Here is a 19,717-nt window from a genome sequence, read left to right as displayed (position 1 = left end):
TTTGTATAACATTATGAGCTTGTTTTTAGGACTCGTCAATCCCACCAAGTTATTATGAGTTATGTTTGGAAAGGCATTTTCTACTGATGGCAGAATAGTGAGTTATGGCAAATATAACAGGAAAAATAGCTTTACTTTATCAGTTAAGTCAATGCTCAGAAAATATGCCAGAGCAACACGATCAAAGAAGTATTTAACAAAGCTTTTTGCAACCCCCTTTGGTAAATCTTCTAAGTTATATCTTGTAAAACTATGTTCCTCAAATGTTTCCTTTCCATTTCCTCATAGTTTCACTGTGAATATAAAACATCCAGGAAGTAAAGAACAACTCCAAAACAATTTACCCTGCAAAACAACTGCTACCAAGGAGGTGTATCTTACCATTTCCAATGGTGCGTGGGCTGTTTGCCCAACTCGCAATTGATGAAGTAGACTCCACTTCCAAGATGCTGCTACTGTGAGATTTTGGGATGTTACGCCAGGCAGGAACCAATCCACCTGCTCGTTTCATATGAACATCCCTTCAAGAAAAAAGTAATTATAGTTTACCATTTTACAAATCTCTCCAGGAGAAATTATATCTACCTTTTTTTAATCATCACATAAATACTTGAATTTTAATTTAACTTTAAAAAAGTCTACCATAAGAAAATCTTGAGAGAAACAGGGAAAGAGAAAATTAACAAGGGGGAGGACAATAATCCTATTCTCCTCCATAAGAGTATGCAATGCATATTAAAACTGTGGTCTGATAGCTGTTCTCAACGGATTCTCACAGCTGAAAATCTACTATTCTGGCCATAAACAGTCTCAGACCGTGATTGTCTAGAGCTTCTTAAGCCAAGGAGAGAAACACATGGTGCTGCCTATTTATTTTTGCATATAAATACTGCAAGTGTCTTGCAAGACTTCAGTGAACCTTTCAGACTGAAAATATCAAAGATTTCTTTACAAGACTATTGATTTCTCATTTTTTACAAGGTTGCTATCAAGCAATGTTTTAACTGAAACAAAAAGGTCTGAGCCGTTCAAGCACAAAGTCTGATATTTTAGTTGAGTTTTTAAGTCACAGATGAGGGGTATAATTATTTCAGATGCACCATTTTACTCAACATTTCTCATTCAACTGAACCCCATTTCTTTTCCTTCTCATAAGCAGTAAGCTATCAATATACTGACAAGAAAAGGAACCAAACTCACTCAGATTCTTATTTCCCTATTTTTCCCCTGCCCCAAGCTAGAGGTGCCATTTTACACTTTAAAAAAAAAAAGTTCTACACCATTATGTAACTACAAAAAAGAAATCAAGACTTCAATCACTTCAAAAATTAAGTTTGTTGAAATCTACCTGTGGGTACTTGAGCTTTCAGACAAGGGCATGTCCAGACTAACTGGGCTGTTGCTGTTGCGTTCACTGCTTTCATAGCCAGACTCCATCCTCTGTATTAGATGTGGATGTTGATCCACCATATGATGCTGGGTGCCCCGGCCTAGCACACCATGCTTGTATCTGACATTTGACTGGCTTGATCTTGTTTCTTGAACAGCATGTTCCTTCACCTCATTCTCAATCAACTCTTTACCTGTCAAGACAAAAAAAAAAAAATAGATTGGTAGAAGATCCAAGCTTCAATACCAGCAAATCATCTATACTTCTGTTAGCTTCTCAACCATGCTTAAACCAGAAGTGCTGCCTTTAATTTAGTGTAAAACTAGCAATATTAAGCAGAAAAAACCTAATACTTTACAGCATTCCTAGTAATACTAAGCAATAACCTATTCAATAAATTTGGTTTTTAGTCTCTCCCCTTTAGTATAACTTACCATATTCTCTTCCAGTTAACAATCAAGTCTGGAAAGAAAATCTCTTCATCCCCGTAATACATAATTTGTATTTGTACAAGATCATTTTGCAGTATACCCAACTGCATTTCCAGTTTATATTTATTATCATACTCTGTCATATCTACTTCAGTCGCTGCACTTTTTGCATTATTTATTTTGCCATTTACAATATGATGAGGTTTACATAACATTAGTTCATAGAGGACAGGACAACTTTTTTTTAATTCTTCCTTACTGATTTCACAACTTGCCTCTTGTTTGCTTCCCTTGCTTCCTTCCCTGGAGCTGTGTTCTCTTCTCCCTTCACGTTCCCTATATGCATTCCTTTATGCTGCCCAATCGTTTTCAGTCTTTAGCTGCTCCTAGTGGATCATCTGTCCCTCCCTCTCTCCAGGCCCCCAGATTTCTGGAACAGCATCCTCACTAACCATAACTCCCCTGTCAGTCACACAAGCCTCACCCTTCTCATCCACACACTGTCCTTCAAGCACTCTAAGATGGAACCGCAGCAGCTCCAGTAGCATAACAGCATAAAACCCAGGAACTAGTAAACATCCGCTCTCCACAGCTTTTACATCTTCAGGAGAACCTTCCTCTTGATAGGGAGCAAACTACCTGTTACATTCATTTACAGACCAGAGAAAGGGAAGTGGGAGGCTGGGGCAGGGGCAACAGAAGGTACCCAAAGTTGTTTCGCAACAGATTTTGTGACCTTCAAAAACAGCAGAGCTGAGGACGAATTCTCTATGTGCAGGTTGCACAGCTGCTATGGTGTAAAATAGTCCCACATAAATCAGCACTGCCTGCCAGGCTCTTATGTATCAATGCTGAGTTCTTGTGAGGATAAGATACTCACTGCACCATAGTCTGAGCCATCATGCAAAAACACCATGATGAGCCAGAGAAAAAAGCAGACCGGTACAAAAGGCCATTCCAAGGGATGAACTTAGAGATACTGAGCAGTCTAGCCCTGTATCCATCTAAGCAGCACAGACAGTAATCCTTCCCTTATTATTTTCTTACATGTGAAATTTAGCACACAGAAAGCAAACAAAGTATCATACATGCAACATGAATACCCACATAGAAACTAGCCTTCAAGTACACAACTCAACATTGACCTAAATACCATGTTCAAAATTTCACTTTCCTACTTTATTTAAACAAAACTGGATAGCGGAGTATTATAAATTTCACACATTTCAAAATAAATCTTTTCTTCTCAAATTCCTACCTGCTTCTTCAGAGAAGGGGCTAAGCTGAGTGTAGCCACAATGTTTCCTCTTGTCTTTACTGAAGATGCTGTCTATATTCAGAGACTCTCTTTTGGGTCTCCAGGTTGGCCGGTACCTACCAGATGAACTGGATTTAGACTCACTACTGATACTCTCCACTTCCCAGTCTCGAGAGAGTGCAGAAAGGCTTTTTGAGGGTCGTGTTTCTGCCTGATCCACACTACTCCCTCCACGAGGGGAATTCTGGATGATCTGAGAAATCTGCTGTGGTCTGCTGTGGATCATATTGCTCACTGTCTCTTTAAATTCCCTCAGCCTGCTGGTGCTGCTGGATGGTTTGGGGGCAGTTCTGGGGGCTTGTTTCTCTTTCAAGGTTTCTCCTGTAGTTTACAGAGACAACAAAAGCCACAAAAATAATTTCAGATTAAACTAGCAGTCCCACTTGCATCTTCATGCAGACTTTGAAAAGTAAAAAACAAAACCAGGAAAACCCCACAAAACAAAAAAATCCAACCAACACTCCCCCAAACCAAAAAAAAAAGACAGGACATAACACAGACACGAATGTAAGAATCAATGAGAGAATGTACACACCAAGATCTTAAAAACATGTAGAGATACTGGTATTTGAAATAAAGTAACATCTCTTGCCTTCACTATGGTATCCTGATGACTGAGCCTCATCTCCTTTTCGCCGAGAGCGGCTAGAACTCCTCTTTCGGTCTGCCAGCGAGCTCTTTTTGGAAACATGCCTCTGATTGCACTCACTGTCAGTCAGGTGCCCTGGAAGGACAGAAGAACACAGCAGAGATGACAAGAGCCTTGGGACCTAGTGTTCTGTATGCAAAGAGCAGCAGGGCTCTCCTGCTCCTTAGAAGCTGCAGATGCTCTAACCCTAACTGGCAGGTTTTGGTAAGTTTTTGTATCCAAAAGTTTTTGGTTTTGTATTAGGGAGGGGAAGGTGTTCTGTAAGGTCATAAAAGAATAATACAGCCCCTCCAAGGACTCTGGTTAATGAGAGCTCATACACAGCGAGAGGAAAAAGTTGACTCTGCCTTATCTTCTAATAGTCTAAGGACACCACTTTCTTGCTGTTTGAATACTTTTTCAGTTTTAACAGACACAAACATGAAACTTCTGAGGACAGCTTGACTGACATTTCTCTGTTGAAGTCTCAAACACATGAACAAGTTACCATATAATAAATTACTGCACATCATCAGCTGCTCTGCACTAACTACCTATCTGCACTCTCTTCACCTGTAGCAAATACTAAGTAACTTGAGTTAGCTTAGTCTACAGTGAAGAAGCCTCAGTTGGCTCTCAAGCTCTAAGCCAGCTAATTCACATCTGCCACAAGCTAAGAGCATACACACAAACCATCAACATGGATCAGCTGACACACAACAATGTTCCCTTACCATAGCTCACATTTCTGAGTGCTAACACTTTCTTTTGCACATAATGTATTCCCCATTTTCTCACATCAAAAGTAAATTAAAAGTATTTGACATGGTAAGTTTTCTGTATTGCCTTTATGGTTTTCACACATTCACAGTCCTAAACCTGCAAGCACAAACACACACATGGCTTTACTCACGTGAATAGTCCCAAGCAGAGATGCAGGATAAGAAGGGAATTTATGAATAAGCTACAAAGACTCTTCTCTAGCCTTTCTATCACTAACTTTCACCTTGCATAGGATGACAGGAAAGGAAAATCCCTACTACCCAATAGTGGATTAACAGCCCCCAGACTACATAGCTGGCTGTTTTGAGCATTCCCTCTTCTCTAGAAATCAACAACTTCTAAAGCAGATTTTACACATAACATTGTACCTTCAACAATTGAAAACAAATACACTTCAACTACAATTGCTGCAAAGATACTACAGTAAATAAGTGGGAAGTAATCCAAACAATAAAAAGCAAGCTAACCAAGATTCGCATTTCTATTAATTTGCAATGTGGAGAGTGACTTTGTAGCTACATTCTTTAGAAATGAGCAGATTATATAAAAGTTAAGGAAATAAGATGTTGGCAGTGAATATAGATGATGTGTGGCATTTAGGTGACTGACCATGAGTCAGTGCTTTAAGAGAACTTGTTTTTTCCTTCATAGCACAGACTGTCACAGATCTTTCAGGGACTGAAAGAACAGCATTATCTCATACCTTGTAGTAGCTCCCCTCAAGATAGAAGAGGCTTATGTTTCACTTCAAAGTGTACAACTTCTCTAGTTAAGTATTTTTCACCCCAGAAGTCTTTCAACCTGATAGGAAGTGCTTGGTTAGCATCCTTCAAGTACTGTGACAGAAACTATTTAAAGATATTTAGCTCTACTGGAGCTAGATTCAGGTCTGCATAGACTAATTGGAGCCCAACTTAGCCTTGTAGAATGAAGGCTGCTAGCTCTGCATAAATATTTTCTTCTCCTTTCATAAACTGTAAATGTTGTCCTATTATCACTGGACATTTAACAGTCATAAAGGAGATGCCAAGATTCAAAAGCTTGCAAGACACAGGCTTTGTTGTCTTTACTTGGACCCTCTGGAACAAATACTAAATCCAACATAATACATAAATATAGAAATTACAATCCCAAGAATATTAGCTAACACTTTACATTATTATTTTTTTTTAATTCACTAAAATAACAAGCCAGGATTTCTGCCTGAGTGCCCAATCACATGATTAAAAGGTATCCTTTGCTGAATATATCACTTATATACCTCATCCTCCAGGGAGGTGGGATGGCTTCACAAGCAAACAGTGACATTCAAAGGAAAAGTCTTGTTTTTGTGGGGGTTGTGTGTGCATCTAAGAATACATTAGAGAAGAGAATGAAATCAAACAAGGTAAGACAGAACGCCCCCTACTCCCTCCCACTGAAATCGCAGGTGCATGAATAGGGGAGCCAGAATACGCACATGTTTTTCAGCAGCACAGGTTGGTAGGAGCAAGAGAGGGTTTATGCAGCCACTCTTCATGCCCCCATTCTGAAGTACCCAGGTGCCTGAGGTCATATGACCCAATGGTGGTCCTTCCCCGGAGAATGATGTGGGATAGGGTCCATAATTTTGTGGGCTGGAGTAGTGGGTAAATGGTCATTAAATGAAGAATCCTGCTCTTGCCCAGAACGATTCAGTTGTCAGGTCAATGTGGATGGCTTCTTTATAGCCCCACAGATCAGCATTTGATGACTGAGCAGTTGTATGAGTTGGCAGACTGACTTTTTTGGAAAGGTTTTGGGTAGGTAAAAAAAAGGTGAAATGCCCAGGCAGGTGGCTAGCTAAGGGGACAAAGTGACTATAGCTAAGACTGAATCAAGGAAGATGAGGACAACTGAATTTAGGTGGAAAGACAGGTTAAGCTGAAGGGAGTAACATAGGATAGAATCAGTAGGAGAATAAAGAAAAAGAAAAGGAAAAAGTCACTAAAAATGACAGAACAAAAGGTTACGTGCTGAACTTCATGCTTACATGTTTGCAACCATCCCCCTATCCTCCCTCTTCTGCTGACTTCTGCATGGCAAGTTTTGCAGGGAGGAACCTAATCCAGTAAACTCTGCATCGCTTTTTCAGGCTATATAAATGATATTCCACTAACATTTTCAATTTTATCTTCTTCATACTCTGAAGATCAACATAAATTTTGTTTCCTCATCACTCAAATTCTGCTCCAACTTCCCATTCTTTCTCACACTCTACTTAAGACTATGACTGGAACGTACAGTGTTATGTATTTGCTAAAATATTAAAAGTACTGTCAGGCTATCTAAAACTATATATTACAGTTACTTGAACCTCTAATGAGGAATCAAAGAGTACCAAAGAAAACCAACTTGAAACATTTTTTCCAGATTTTGATGTGAAAAATATTTGTACCACAGATTGTTTCAAATGAACCAAATACACATATATTGTCACAATATAAAAGAGCTACTATTTTGCAACTAAAAGGACAAAGTGGTATGATAACTGTTGACACTCTGGTGCAACAAAGAGTGGCTGATTCAACTCATATATCTTCTTAGAAAGTCTATTTAAGGCACAAAAAAGTAACTTTTTGAACAGATTTAGCAGATCATATTTTTGTTGCTCAAGAAGTCTGACCTTAAACTCATACACTACTTTTTTTTTAAAGTGATGTTAGAAGTTACTGCATGCAGACCTAGGCTGACTACGGTCACTGGGCATGAATAATAGAGATTTCAGTTAACCTCTTTTCATCTAAAGACTGTTCAGGCAGACCTTTCAGCTTCCTGAAATAACATATACACAGATTGTCTTCTCCTTGCAGATTCTCACTTAACTTGCTTCCATGGCACAGGCAAGAAATCATCTTATGTTCCTCCTTGGTGCAGTAAATACTACAACCCCCACTTACAAAGAAAGTCCTTAGTGCCCAAGTATGAGAGATTCTGGTGATGAAAGCGCCTTTCCCAGACTGCTGCAACTCCTGCAATGAAGTAACTGCCCATAGATGAGTAAGTAGCACACACAACACTTACTAAACTGCACAACAGCACTGTACAAGCTCCAACTTACAGAATTATATAACAAAGAGAGCAGGTAGGATTGTGGATAACGGGAAACATGTCTGTAAATGTTTGTCTGGCTAGATACAAGTCTACAAGAGCCAACAAGGCATTTAAAATTATGCTTATTTTTTTGTGAATGCCAATGGTTCATTACAAACCAAAACCATTTGGAATACTAATCACTGTTCACTATTCTGTTACAGGTTGTATATATAGCCATTTTTCTTGGAATCCACTGCAGTCATCATATTTAATGACAATGATCACACAGATACGATGGTATCTGCTACCTGTGTCCCTGCTGCTTTGTGAAGCTGCATCATTCTCCACATTGTAGATGACCGTCCCCTGCGAGTCAGAGGAGAAGTGACTGACCACAGACTCATGGTGCGCCTGTTTATAAGGATAGCTGTCTGTAGAGGAATCTGTCCTGGTATCACTCGAGATGGAAGGTTCTCTCCCTAGGGAAGGAAGCAACGTCAAGGAAGCAATGTCAAATTTCAATCTTTTTGAGTTATTATAGAAGTCAGGAGAGGCTAAAAAAAAGGAACAGAGGAAACTACACATAAATTAGCAGAAAAAACAGAGTACCAAACATATTTACAAACTCAGATTCAGGGTCGCCAGAGCTTACAGGAAACGTCCTCTCTGGAAGCAGGGATAGTGTCATTCCTTCTGCAAACTTTTATTTCTCTCTCTTCAATAATTCAAAATTTATCAAAACCTTTTATTACACAAAACTAAACCATGTCCATGGATTGAAACTGCACATTAGTACCACACTGAAATTATTTTTCATTAATTTTTGACACTGTCAAGTGTAATTAAAATATGAAATACACTGCTTCAGGGGAAGTCAAAGTTAAAAAGTCAAGTATAAAAATACTAAGGGTAATAAGAACATCTCAAGTTATAATAATTGACATTTCACGTATTATGAATCAAAAGCTTATCTAGTAAAACTTTATACTGAAATTGTATTATCTAAAGCAAAGTAACCTGCTCCTTCTTAAGAAGTTAGCATTGATCCCCTGCACTAGTAAGATACTGAAAAGGATGAAGCATCATGATTCAAATCCAGTACAGTAATTCCTAAATCATTAAGAGGAGAAAAAGACAACTCCCTCCTACCACATTCAGTACATAAAAGTAAAAATTTGAAGCGTTTGAAGACTGTTGGCCGTTTAATATACTATGTATAAACTCCAGAATATACAGGATATTCGTTTCATACTCGTTTCTCTGAAGAAATTAAAGAAAGTAATTCCCATGTCTAATCATAAACACTCAATCTGAGGGCACTGCACATTTCTGGTGAAAGAAAGTCCTGTAGCTGTTATCCTATTTAAGGATGCTTAACAACTTCTGAAGTTAAGAAACTTCCCCCTACCTCCTTACTGGTTAAGACTCTTACCCGTCTAAAGAAATATAGAATACAGCTGTTAATGGAGAGAACCGTCACAGAAAGGTGAATGTAGGCCACAGAAATCACTGATGTGGAACTGAGTACTGGAAAACAATTTGTAAACTGAAGTCTTTATTTAAAAGAAAATAAAAAATATTAAGTTCTTTTCACTTGCTTCACAACATATCGTACCAGCATCTTTGACAATCTTTCCTCCATGATTCGTAGCATCAGATGCTGATGTGATTAGAGGCATTTATCAGATTCCCTTGACAAAAGTTCAGGTAAAATATTATGATTAACAATTTAAGAATATGCAAACTCTGTTCATTTCTGAATTATGGGCTGTGGATACCTGATAACACTGAGGAATTCAGAAGCAGCTGTAGTTACACTTAGCGAGACACAAAAAGGCCATTCTGAAAAAGGTATATTACAGTAGAAAACTCTGGATGTCATAGAATGGTTTGGGTTGGAAGGAACCTTAAAGATCACATAGCTCCAACCCCCCTGCCATGGGCAGGGACATCTTCCACTAGAACAGGTTGCTCAAAGCCCTGTCCAACCTGGCCTTAAACACTGCCAGGGAGGGGGCAGCCACAAACTCTCTGGCCAACCTGTTCCAGTGTCTCACCATCCTCACAGTAAAGAATTTCTTCCTTCTATCTAATCTAAATCTAACTCCTTTCAGTTTAATACCATTACCCATCAGCCTATCACTACACTCAGAATCACAGAATCATCTAGGTTGGAAAAGACCTTGAAGATCATCCAGTCCAACCATTAACCTAACACTGACAGTTCCCAACCATACCTAAGCGCTATGTCAACGCTACTCTTAAAAACCTCCAGGGATGGGGACTCTATCACTCCCTGATACAGAGTCCCTCTCCACCTTTCCTGTAGCCCCCTTTAAGTACTGGAAGGCCGCTATAAGGTCTCCCCGGAGCCTTCTCTTCTTCGGGCTGAACAACCCCAGCTCTCCCAGCCTGTCCTCACAAGGGAGGTAGCTCCAGCCCCCTGATCATCTTCATGGCCCTCCTCTGATTTTGCTTGAGCAGGTCTATGTGCTTCTCAAGGGGCCCATGATACTGTAGGTGGGGTCTCACAAGAGCAGAGTAAAGGGGGAGAATCCCCTCCCTCGACCTGCTGGCCACACTCCTCTTAATGCAGCCCAGGATACAGTTGGCTTTCTGCGCTGTGCAAGCACATCGCTGGCTCACAGTCAGTTTTCCATCCACTAGTACCCCCAAGTCCTTCTCTAATGGGGCTGCTCTCAGTCCACTTATTGCCCAGCCTGTATTTGTGTTTGGGAATACCCTGACCTATGTGCAAGACCTTGCACTTGGCCTTGTTGAACTTCATGAGGTTTGCACGGGCCCACCTCTCCAGCCTGTCCAGGTCCCTCTGGATGGCACATCCCTTCCCTCCAGCGTGTTGGCCGCACCACACAGCTTGGTGTTGTTGGCACATTTGCTGAGGGTGCGCTCGATCCCACTGTCCATGTCAATGACAAAGATGTTAAACAGTGCCAGTCCCAACACCAGCCCCTGAGGAATACCACTCGTCACTGCTCTCCGTTTGGTCATTGAGCTGTTGACCGCAACTCTTTGTGTGTGACCGACCGTCCAGCCAACTAAACCACTGAGCGATCCACCCATCAGATCCATGTCTCTCCAATTTAGAGACAAAGATGTTGTGCAGGACAGTGTCAAATGCTTTGCGCAAGTCCAGGTAGATGACATGAGTTGCTCTTCCCTTATCCCCCAACGCTTTGAACCTGCCGTAGAAGACCACTAAATTTGTCAGGCACAATTTGCTGTTTGTGAAGCCATCCATCTTCTTATTTTCCACACACCCTAGCATAGTTTCCTGGAGGATCCACTCCATGACTTTGCCAGTCACAGAGGTGAGACTGACAGGCCTCTAGTTCCCTGGATCCTCTTTATTTTCCTTTTTAAAAATAGGGATTTCTCCTTTTCCAGTCAGCAGGAACTTCACTAGACTACCACAGCTTCTCAAATATGATGGACAGTGGCTTCACCACTTCATCTGCCAGATTCCTCAGGACCTGCGGATGCATCTCATCAGGTCCCATGGACTTGTGCACCTTCAAGTTCCTTAGATAGTCTCAAACCTGATCTTTTCCTACAGTGGGCAGTTCTCCCTTCTCTCAGTCCCACCTTTACCTTCTGCATCTTGGGTGGTGTGGCTGAAGCACTTGCCAGTGAAGAATGAGGCAAAAAAGTCATTGAGTACCTCAGCTTTCTCCATCTCCTGAGGGACCAAGTCCCCCTTTTCCTTTCAGACAGGGCCCACATTTCCCTGGTCTTCCTTTTATCACCAACATACCTGTAAAAGCTTTTTTTTCACTACCTTTCATATCCCTGGCCAGATTTAATTCTATCAGGGCTTTGGTCTTCCTAACCTGATTCGTTATCTGCCTGGACAGTTTTTCTGTATTCCACCCAGGCTACCTGTTCTTGTTTCCACCCTCTGTAGGCTTCCTTTTCATGCCTGAGCTTGTCCAGGAGCTCCCTGTTCATCCATGCAGGTTTCCTAGTGTTCTTACCTGACTTCCTCTTTGTTGGGATGCATCGCTCCTGATCTTGGAGGAGCTGATCCTTGAATATTAACCAGCCTTCTTGGGCCCCTATTCCCCCCAGGGCCTTACATATCCCAGGTTACCCAACATGGACAAGGCTATCAACAAGGCTAGAAAATAATTCACTTCTATTTGACAGGAAAATGCGTAGGTGATGATTTATCCTGGCACTTCAACTTAGAGTATCTAACAAATTCTCTCAAGAGCTTGGTATCAATGTTGAACACTGCAGACTACAGGAATAAGCCTTGAGGACTCACTAAGTGTTTTTGAAATGAAAGAGCAGGTTACTCGCTATAGCCTTCTGAATTTTATCTGAAAGGAAACATGTTTATATATATATATTTGTATTCAGATTCCTGAAGTCATTTTAGAACACAGTAATATTAGATACTGCAGAGACAATGAGCAGAAGGGTTATCTATATATTTCCTGGAGATCAACAAGCAGAACAGCAAGGCAAATTTAAAGTGTATGCTGACCTGAAGCTTGTAGAAGTGCTCACAATTGATATATAGCACTGAAGGCCCTTCTCTTCCTCCTCCAGACTTCCCATTTTTTCAGAACAGGAAGACAGATTTACAAATTGCAAGGCATCTTGTCAAGTGAGAAGTGAAGGTCGTTTTAACAGTGTTGTTTGCATTTATTTTTAAGAGAAGTTGGAAGATTTATTTCATAACCAGTAGCTTGTCAACATGTAAATAAGGAGACAGGAAATGTTCTCTACAGATTCATTGACCAGGAAGTATAAAGTTAGCCATTGGCCAGGAAAACCATAAAATATTCTCTGAATTACAGTTGTATAAATAGGCTAAAAACCTGGAAGAAAGGCCGTATTACTGATTTTAGTATTGCCTTGCTGTTCTTGTCAACTTATAAACCCAACCTCTAATTCAGGATATTCTCTGCAAACATCCAAAAATAGAAACAATCATCTTTTGCAAAGCCACTACAATATAAACTTAGACCATGGTTTTATTTTCACCTTATCTGGATTGCAATTGGACATCTTTCTCAGAATCTATTTCTCAATAAAATGAGGCCTCAACCTCCAATGTCCAAAATTATCCAGAACTTCAGTAGACCAACAGCCCATTCAGACCACTACCGATATCTTGAGCAGACTAAGTTGTAACCTCTGGAGCACCTTATTTGGACATACCTTTCTAAATGGCCTACCATTAATACAAGAATTCAAGGAAGTAGCATGGTGTTGAAGGCATCTGAGATGTTAAGTGCTACATAACTATAGCTGTAGATCTTTTGATGCAAAACAGACCATAAAAAATGAAGAAGTAAACATGACCTATAGGCATAAGCCTTTGCCAATCCCTTCCCTTCAGTATCCTACAAATCAGTTCCTATCTCTTGTGCTGCTTTATCTGAGTAAAAGACAAGCCAAAGGCTGAAGATAAGTTACATTGATTCTGTATCTCCCTTTTAAAATCTTTAACAGAACTGTATTTCTTCCCATTCCCCCCCTATCCCTTCAGCAACCTAGCAAGGGACTCATTTATGACTTTTCCTTAATATTTCTTTTCTCTAACTTCCCTCCTGAGCTTAATTCTGAAGCTTCCTTTAATTTTTATGTGTTTGTGCATCTCTGGTCTCATTCCCATCCTGTTAAAACTGCTGATGGATTTATGAACTCAGTCACTGAACTCATAAATTATTGTTCCTCTCTAATGCGACAAAAGGTCCTTCACTTTTTCCCCCGAGTTTCTTTCTCACAACCTTTTTGGGAATGATTACTACTCCATCAACAGTCATGGTCTGAGAGAGGTTCAAAGGTGAAACATTGGAAGGCCTCTTCAGAATTCTAGATCATCTTTAACAAGCAACTGGGACCTCTGGTAACAAAACCACACCCAAAACATAAGAAAAGCTTTTTACATGCAGCATTACAGCATAAGGATATAAGGCATATAGGCCAGATTGCTTACCCGAGTCTTCACTATCATAGCAAGTCCTGCTATATTGCTGTAAATCCACCTGAGGGGGCAAGTCTTGTGTTGACACTGGAGTTCCTCTTGGATCTGCATACAGCAGCAGCAAAGGCTGATAGTGACCCTTAATGCACTTTGTCACAACATCTTTCCATTTTGGACCAATCTGAATTAGAAACAACAATAAAAAGGGTTCACAAGAAAGTTTTGCTGTAACTTTTTTCTGTAATAACCTCTCTTTTCCCTCATACTTCTGTCTGAGTTTGATTTTCCACTGACATTCTTTTACTCCTTCTATATCCAGCATTGAAATGGACTCAGCAAGAAAGCTTTGGAACCAACTCAAATAAAATCAAGGTATTCACCATCTTATGGCTAAACAAATTACAATTCCTGCTAAAAATATGACTACAAAAATAATCCTTCCCCATTCAGATTTTTTTTTCCCCATAAAAAGCTTTTCATTCTCTGCAATGTTCTAACTTTGCATCAGTCAAGGAAAAAAAAAGATTTTGTTAACAAAATTTCTTAATCCAATCATCAGCATAAACAAAATGACAAGACATCAAAGCACGATAGCAAATTCAAGTCAAAGTTAACCACTTTGGTGTGTGAATAATTCTGCTGTTACAGAACCTCTGCAAGCATTTTGATAGGCCAGGCAACAATTCATAGTTATATCCCCATGTACTAATACAGGTTTCACCTAATACGTCAAACATCTATTCCAACAAATTCACTCCATACACAAGTATTCTACTAAAGCACTGCAGTACCTATCCTTCTCAAAGTTCTGCAGCAATGTGACTGAACAAATGCTAGGATTAGTGTTTTCCCTTTGAGACTGCATTTGGCATAACTACAGGAGAAAAATTTTCCTCTCTCATCTTTGTGCTTCCATGACTAGAAGGGATAAAAGGAGAGTGGTGTGAAATAATGCCAAACTAATGGGATATAGTAACTCTGTGCCAAGATCCCAACACTGGTATCTTGAACGTCAAGGACCTCATGCTTGGTGAAAAATGAAAAACCAAAAGCACTAACATAAGCAGAAAATTTATTGTTGGCAGCATCTAGGGAAGACTGGCATCTTGATACTTCCACAAAGAACCCAAAAAGCAGGCACTAAATAGCTATACTGCTTGTCAGCAAGGGATGTTTATCAGCTGTGTGCACAAACAAACTGTAGGTTTTCAAACATCAGCATAAAAGCAAGACTGGCAGCCAATAGAACAGAAATAAGAATAGTGCTTCTGAGATTTCTGGAATGCTTTTTTGAGAATGCTTTACTTTGCTCACAAGAAGGAGCAAGAGTTATGGATCTTGAGTGGAAAAATACCCCAAAATTTCTTGAAATCTGTAGAAAACAGTATGGATCTACACACAAATAGCTAACAAATTTCTTAACAGATTATTTTTCTCAACACTATTTTCTCACCTCTTTGACATGAGCATCATCAAAGTACATCCACTTGCGGATTTTAGTTTGGAAGAAGAAGGTAGAATAGTGTTTTCCATAGTAGCAGATCATTCCCACCAAATACAGCTCTGAGTGTTTTGCTCTGTCATCAGTTACTCTGAAGAAGAGCTTCAAGAAGGGAGGAAAGAAAAATGAAAGGAAAAATTAATAAAATGCCTAGAATTTTACATACAGCTTCATGTTTGAAGACCTCAAAGTACCACAGACAGGTGTTAGGTTTTTACTTCAAAAGACAGAGAAAACAAAGCAATATATACTTAAGTAATTAACCAATGTTTAAGCAAAATCAGACCAGGAAGAGACTCCTACTAACTCACCAGATGTTGAAGAATCCAGTCAGTCTTGGATAATGTGGCTGTACTTTAAGAGACATTTACAGCGGTGACATAATACCTTTTCAGAATCTGAAGTGTTGTTCTATTCTGAAAATTTGTACTCTCTGTGTCATGCTTGCTGATTATATCAAATACTGTTTAAAACATTAATTTCTCTTTCCATTGTAGAAACAAAGCAGTTCTGACAGTGAACAGCTGACATTTACTCTCACTTAAGCAAAGACAAATTTATGACACCACCACATAAAAGATGAACTGAAGACATTAGTAGGTCAAAAGAATTCAGCACGCAAAAAAAATTTTTCTGACTATTTAATTGACATGTTTTATTTAAAAATGCACAGGACTCATTTTTAGTGCATTACTGCTTTACTGTATACAAGGATCACACTGTTTCATAACTACATTTCCACTAACTTGCACTAATTTTTGGTACACTGTGCATTGGTCAATTTATATATATATATATATATATATATGTGTATATTTTTTTTTAAATTATTTTAATGTAAACCTCAGTGCTACAATTTGGCACACCAATAATTCAGCTCTAAAGCATCAGCTAATGTAGAATAAGTGAATCCTCTAGGGGACAAAGCTCTGGATCCCAAACACTAGTTAATTTAATCTATCATTCAATCACAAAGTGCCAGCCACCATCTCTCAGAGATTGCCCAGTTATAACTAACTCAAGTGTTACAACCACACACTTCAGTGAAAAGAAGATCTAAAGAACTTAACAAAAACCCAAACAACCACCTTAAACTACATTTTGTCATCACAAGGAATCATCTTCTGTTCTTCAAAATGAAAGAGTAAATACTTATTTTCATAGAAATAGCATAAACCCCAATTCAAAATCTCCTTGTGCTTGAAAATATTTTTTGATTCAGACAAGCTTTGTTTTCTGGAATAATTTTTAATTTTCAGTCATTTCAGAAATTTGAGAATGCACAATTACACTAGAACTTTCACAAGTTTTGTGAAGCCGTCAGAAACAGGTCAGATCCTTGGATCTGCCCTCTATTCCTCTATTTGTGGACACCAAAAAGGTACAAGTGGTGTTATTTTATTTTCTCAGTCCACTACTACAGACTACCATAAGACTGTTTGTAGGTAGTGTCAAAATTCAAAAAACTCACATCTCCCAGTTTAAGACAAGTGCCCAGACTATGAATCACATCCTCAGCCAGATCAGAGTGGTCCGAGTCCCAAACCAAGCCAATGGTGATGATCTGTGGAGAGTTCATCAGCACACGACGAATACGAATCTTTTCCCCACAGTTACTCTGAGGATTCAAATAAAACAAAAATATAATCCTTCTCTTATTATAATGTTAGGGCAAGGCACTAACAAGTCTCAGTTTCAAAAATACAGGTTCCAAAGAGGTGGTGGTGAAACACAGCAGATCTAATACGCTCAGTGTCAAGATAGGAGCTTCTTATATCAGACATGAGGCGCGTCCAACACTATCTGGTATTCACAAGCTTTCAAGTGAACACTGCTGGTTCTTCCTCATACTACTGATAATGGTATAGCACAAAAGTAGGCTTATTTAAAAAAAGATAAGCAAACATACATGAAACATCCCCAAAATATTCTTAGGAATTGAAGGGAACACTCACTTTCTTGTAATCAGAGTCTCAAATTAAAAACTACATCTACAGAGACTATGCTTTATATGATAGTGCCAGAAAAACCTTCAAGGTGCTGCTTTACTTGTTAAAATTGTGTGTTTTTTCTACAAGGTACCTCAAGCATGTCATCTTAAGATAGTTAGGTCAGTATTCATATGAGGGCAGCAGCTGGAAGATCACGAGAATAAGAGATGCTTTATTAGCCCATAGCAGTTCTTCATTTTTATTTCCTGCTTCCCTTACCCCTCCCATTTTTATGTTTTAAAAAAACCTACCAGTTTAAACTACTAGTTAAAAAACTACCAATAAAAAAAATGGCCAGTCTCCCCTCACTCTCTAGCCAGAGTACTTCTCCGAGATAAGCTTGCTTGTGAAGCTAAGACATTTCTCAGTGGTCCTTCCATCACCTGTTGGAATTGTGGGCACCTTTAAAGCATCATGAAAAAGTTCACCATCTGAATCAAGAGATTATCACTGTAATTTTAGCAGTCGGTGCTTGGGGCGGGGGGGCGCACACGCAACATGGACTGACATGACACACAACTATGACAAAGCCCCTTTGTAATGTTCTCTTTCCCCCTGTGGCAGGTTACACAGGTACGTCTAAGAGTCCAGAAAAAACAAAACATTTTGATACTGAGAGTAGTTTCTCATCTCTACAGAGACCAGTTTCACAATTGGATACAATAATTTCTCACACTAGAACCAGGGAAGAGATCATAAAGCATTTCTTCCCCACAGCAACCTAGAAAATTAATTAACCAGGATTTCAGTCCAAATTATCATGAAACATACAAATCAAAAATACAAAAAACAGAAAGAAATTAACAGGGCAACGAAGAGATTTTTTTTTTACAGGTAGAGTACTGTGATGTTTAAATGTAGATATGAAGTTTTAATATTAAGATGACTATATATTAATATAAACATTATATATTAATATGACATATTTTGCAATGGTCATTCGAAGTAGAAGCATTCCTGTGGATTACCGCACAACAAACATATGCTACTCTCAAATTGTCTGCTTCAGCTAGCTAACATCAGCATTTTCTACAAGACAGGAGGAATATGGCATCCTGATAGAAAGCTTCCCCTGTGTGACACTTAGGCCACCCTTAGCTAAGCCTCAGTAGAAAAATTTCCCAAATAGAAAGGGGCAGCAAGTACTGGTAAGCAATTTTATCCAACCAATTATTTCACAGTTAAATAGCAGTTCACCCTGACAAAGAACGTCTTTCTCTTAAATTTCCCATGCTTTGGTGATTAGATAGCTGGACTCGTATCAATCTTCTAAACAACAATACGATATCTTAATTTATTTTACTTATATAGTGAGCCACTACTCCAAAAAAAAAAGAAAGTAACTTTTTTATGTAGACTAAAAGTGAATGTTTCAGAGGTTTAAGTTACAGAATGTGGGGGGAATAAAATGGAAATACACTGTCCCCAGGAAACAGGCACACAAGCCATTCCTGTTAGAGCCTGTATTGCTTCACTGAGGACTGGTGAGGCATCTAACAGCATTACATGAAGCAGCAATTATGCAGCTGTTTCCTGCTCTACCTACTAATCGGTATGTAAAAAAGTTTGATGATAACTCTCTTCTCACACACTTATCTAAAGCCCTGGATCTGGACATACTGAAATTAAAAGGCAGAACAAGATATCAAACTCTTGCTTTAGAAATCTAGGCTTTATCATTTATTTTTTTTAAATAATTTTGTTTATATGAAAACATTTTATTTTTCTTAACACAACTCATACACAGCCTTAATTCAGCTGAATTTTGTCAGACTTTTACTGCATAGCAGAATAGAACATTTTTAAGAATAGCAGTCTGTGACTATAAACTGGACATATGCAGTAACTGTTTTTAAGTAACTAAACACCATCATCACTCACAACGACTACAGCCTACACTTTCTGGTCAGTATCTCCTACACTCTGAACAGCAAACCTCACTCTGAAAAACAAACTAATACTCACTCAAATCTTCTGTGATGATTTCTGCCTTTGGCATAGCTCTTGTGGATATACTACTGTGTAGCCTATAAGCCTGTCACTGCTGGGATACTCTCTGGCAGTGGAAAGTGGCAGTCCTTTTCTCTTTCCCTCTGACCAACATTTGGCTGTATGGTGCAGGTACAGCAGTTTGGTCAACAGTTCAATTTACTCCAATTGAAAGGTAGCAATGAAGTTGAATGGAAGCTTATCTAGGCAAAACAACCAATCTTGTACACAAGATTACAGTGACTGGTACAAAAGTTCTCCTACCTGTGCCATTGCATGCTACTGCTGGAACAATTTTACAGGAAATAAGTACTTCTTTTCTCATGCTATTATTTCAGATGAAGCACACTACCCTCAACAGAAATAATCACCAGAGAAACTGGACGAAGTGTGGGAACACTGTTCTAAAATGCCTACGTAATCAAGGCCACTGTCAACACACAGGAGTCTCCTATAAAAAAGTACAGCCTCCAAATTATTTGTCATTTCCATTTATTTAGGTAAGATCCCAGAACCTTCATCATAGGATGAAAGCAGCATGACTGTGGCTTCATGTCATGCTAGTGTTGCAGGTCTCACCAACTCCCAGTGAAGCTGAACAGCAAACATTATGACAGGTACCTCCAGCAGCAACACAGGCTTTAACAGAAATGCATTGCATGGCCATTCCCTG

At 39.2% G+C, this 19,717-nt stretch overlaps 1 protein-coding gene across 9 annotated transcripts in view; it reads right to left on the bottom strand.

Moving 5' to 3' along the window:
• USP54 (ubiquitin specific peptidase 54) overlaps positions 1-19,717 on the bottom strand; it is a 110,982-nt gene that overhangs the window by 16,739 nt on the left and 74,526 nt on the right. For all 9 annotated transcript variants that reach the window (XM_074907259.1, XM_074907265.1, XM_074907266.1 and 6 more), the window contains 8 exons: positions 16,536-16,682; positions 15,017-15,166; positions 13,576-13,744; positions 7,913-8,083; positions 3,732-3,863; positions 3,080-3,460; positions 1,349-1,583; positions 382-521 (listed from right to left, as the gene is read on the bottom strand). In XM_074907259.1, coding sequence (XP_074763360.1) covers positions 382-521; positions 1,349-1,583; positions 3,080-3,460; positions 3,732-3,863; positions 7,913-8,083; positions 13,576-13,744; positions 15,017-15,166; positions 16,536-16,682 — 1,525 coding nt within the window. The remainder of the gene's footprint in view (positions 1-381; positions 522-1,348; positions 1,584-3,079; positions 3,461-3,731; positions 3,864-7,912; positions 8,084-13,575; positions 13,745-15,016; positions 15,167-16,535; positions 16,683-19,717) is intronic.

The sequence above is a fragment of the Athene noctua genome, chromosome 5 (assembly GCF_965140245.1).
Source record: "Athene noctua chromosome 5, bAthNoc1.hap1.1, whole genome shotgun sequence".
Lineage (NCBI taxonomy): Eukaryota > Metazoa > Chordata > Aves > Strigiformes > Strigidae > Athene > Athene noctua.
Note: the sequence above shows the minus strand (reverse complement) of the source record. Positions and strands in the feature narration are given on the sequence as shown.